Source organism: Apteryx rowi, unplaced genomic scaffold, assembly GCF_003343035.1.
Source record: "Apteryx rowi isolate R43461 unplaced genomic scaffold, aptRow1 scaffold_75, whole genome shotgun sequence".
Lineage (NCBI taxonomy): Eukaryota > Metazoa > Chordata > Aves > Apterygiformes > Apterygidae > Apteryx > Apteryx rowi.
This window is the reverse complement of record NW_020451038.1, coordinates 2,757,027-2,760,085: the sequence shown is the minus strand read 5'-3', so window position 1 is coordinate 2,760,085 and position 3,059 is coordinate 2,757,027. Positions and strand designations below refer to the sequence as shown.

Genomic DNA, 3,059 nt, shown 5'->3' with positions numbered 1-3,059 from the left:
GGGGCTGGCTGAGGCGGGAATAGGCAGTGTGCTGCTGGGGGCACGGGCGAAGGGGCCCCCGCGCTTCAGCTGCCCTCTGACGGCCGTCTTTACCGCAGAGAGCTGCTCCGCCCCGCTCGTGCCCCGGTTTCTGAGCCCCGCCGCGAGGCCTAGCGCAGCCGGCGTCGTGGTGCCGGTGCCTCAGCTGGAGGCGGGTGTCTGGGGCAGGAGGGGCCGTGTGTTACCCTGCCGACCCAAACACGCTGCCAAAAATGAGACTGTACCTTCCGTTTTCTAGCTAGAGGCGTAGATGCCCCAGCTGTGGTGCTGGCTCCTAAACTAGCTACTTCAAAGCTAGTTGTGCAGATTGGGCTTTCTGCTGCAGTACAGCCAAGGGTTGTGAAGCGCAGTTTGTTGCAGCCTGAGCTGAAGTGTGTTAACTAGTCTTGTTCATGCTGCTAAACATTCATAGAGTGGTAATATCAATTGTCCTAAGATTCAACGGAATTTGAAAGAATGTTTCAGAGTTCTTGACTTTTTTGTTCTTACCCACTTCTTTTGTGTTTCTCAGCAATGCTGAGGAATAGAGAAGTTCAGACTTCTTCTGTATAAATGTTTCTTTTTTAATTTTACTTTTCAGCAACAAACAACAAATACTGTAGAAGAGCCACTTGATCTCATCAGACTCAGTCTAGATGAGCGAATCTATGTTAAAATGAGGAATGACAGAGARCTTAGAGGCAGACTACATGTAAGTAAAACACTTTCATAACACTACAGTGCTTATCCAGCTAAGCATTATTTCATGTACAATAGTCTTAATACAATCTAAGGAATATTACAGGTAAACTTGTATAATAATTAGTTTAAAAGCACATGTAACTGTATCTCATGATTAAAAAATGCAGAAGGGGTTAGAGAAGAAAGTTAAAGGTCATCTTAGTAACGGGTTGAACCCTTTCTTTTCACAGAAGCTTTTTCTGTGGTGGCAGTAGTAAAATCTAGTTTGTTCACTACTCTATCTGCTATAAAATGCTGCTGTAAAGACTCAAGAGGTGTATTTTGTTTTTCTTTCCCTTAGTCTTCTGGATGACACTGAGCAATTCTTTCCACTGTTTTTGGCCTCTGTTGCTATGTTTATGAAATGAGCATAATGATGCAGATCTCCTCTTGTAAAGCACTTTGAGGTCTATTTAAGATTGAAATAAGAATAAGATTATCGTTATCAAACAAATTACTCTTAAGGTACACCTAATGAGGGTATGATGGGATATGTGCTCAGCTCGACTGTCTGCAAATCTGATTTGTCCAAGTGCATTCTTCTCCTATAGTGATATGTCACTTAATGAGACAGGTTTCTGTTTTCTGTTGAGCCAGTTGTCCTTCCTGAGTACTGTACTGTGTTGGGGAAGATAACCGGGCCTCAACTCATTTGGGACCTCAGTGATGAGGACATATCTGTGAAAATCTGGTTATAGTATAGTTTGTAATATGCTTTTGGAAGGTGTTTGGAACACTTGCTTATTTAAAATTTTTGTAGCAGCTTTCATGTCTGTTAAGTTAGCCCCAGACAATCAATTCCAGGAGGCTGCACTGGTGGCAAAGAACATATAGCTTGTTTAATGTTAATAAATGACAAGGATAGGTGTGTCTGTCAGAGCTTTTGCATGCGTTCTCATTGAAAGCTTCAGAGCCATTTCCTAGAAGAGTTTTTCTGCAAATATATGTGCAATTGTTTTTTGCGCTGCTGAGTACTGATTTGTTGGCATTTATATTTGAAATTTTAACTATAACTAATACTACTTTGCATTAACAGTGGCACATTTTAGTCAAAATCAGGCTGAACTAATTCCGTCCAGAAGTCTCACTAAAATTCTCATTCTAATGAGCTTGTATTTGAACTTTGTAAAAATAATAAACTAGCTTCATTCCTACAGGCATATGATCAGCATCTAAATATGATTTTGGGTGATGTGGAAGAAACTGTAACAACAATAGAGATTGATGAAGAAACCTATGAAGAGATTTATAAAGTAAGGACTTCAGTGTATTTATTCCTGTAGAAAGATGTGGTGGTTGTTGTTGTTTCTTTTTTAACTGAACAATGTTATCTGTTTGAAATAGACTGCTGCTAGCTATTTATTGGGCCAACGTCTGACAAAAGTTTCAGGCGGATTCTTTTGAAAGTACGAAGTGTCCAAAGACTTAGTATTAATTGTACTGATCTCTTCAGTATGCCAGTAAGTTGTAAAATCAAGCTTGCTTTTGTTGGAGTTGTTTCTGGTGTTTTTGATGATTGAATTTGGTCACATGCTTATCAGGTGTGTTCTGTCAACTATACTTTTGTAAATGTAAACTTTTCTTTCCTTCTTCTTAGTCTACCAAAAGGAATATTCCGATGCTCTTTGTCAGAGGTGACGGCGTTGTGCTTGTAGCTCCCCCGTTGAGGGTTGGCTGAAACAACCAAGGATTTAACCTTGTTGGAAGGTTTCAGGCTTTTGGACAATGGTTCCTGTTTCGATCACGCATCTTGAAATTCTGTGTGCATTTTTATAGGATGTTCTTGTCTGTTCTTTTGGGAAGGGGAGGGAAGGGCAGGGGAGCCAACTTGTCTTACTGAAAGTACATGTAATCAGTTGAAGTGGTGTAAAACAACCTGGTTTTCCCAGAATTAATGTAACTGCTGTAAGTTGGCTGTCTGTCACATCAGTAAAAGAATCTTTCAGTTTTGCAATCTTGGTGATAGCAGTGTCTTAAATTTTTTGTTCTAAATAAATTTGGTTTATCTTTCAGATTTGACTTGTCATGTTTTTATGTTGAAGAGATTGTATTTATGTACTTCTATAGAACTACTACATTAAGTTGTAGTACGCAGCCTCACTTTCTGAGGAAGGAGTATTTTTTTTGTGTGTAGTGTTAATCTTTGCCCTTACTAATACTTGAGTCTTCCAGATTATGACCTTTTGGGAGCAATACTGTATCAATCTACAGTGCCATCATTTTTGACTGTTCTGTATCTAAATCCTGTATGCGTATTCTTGTAGTATTCTTTGTATAGTTTTATCTATATGCATCTTCCA

At 39.5% G+C, this 3,059-nt stretch overlaps 1 protein-coding gene across 1 annotated transcript in view; it reads left to right on the top strand.

The window, feature by feature from the left end:
• LSM3 (LSM3 homolog, U6 small nuclear RNA and mRNA degradation associated) overlaps positions 1–2,773 on the top strand; it is a 3,243-nt gene extending 470 nt beyond the window's left edge. Inside the window, exons 2-4 of the mRNA XM_026088040.1 lie at positions 620–730; positions 1,917–2,012; positions 2,357–2,773. Of these exons, the coding sequence (XP_025943825.1) occupies positions 620–730; positions 1,917–2,012; positions 2,357–2,437 (288 nt within the window). The 3' untranslated portion in view covers positions 2,438–2,773. The remainder of the gene's footprint in view (positions 1–619; positions 731–1,916; positions 2,013–2,356) is intronic.
• The last annotated feature ends 286 nt before the right edge of the window (positions 2,774–3,059 follow it).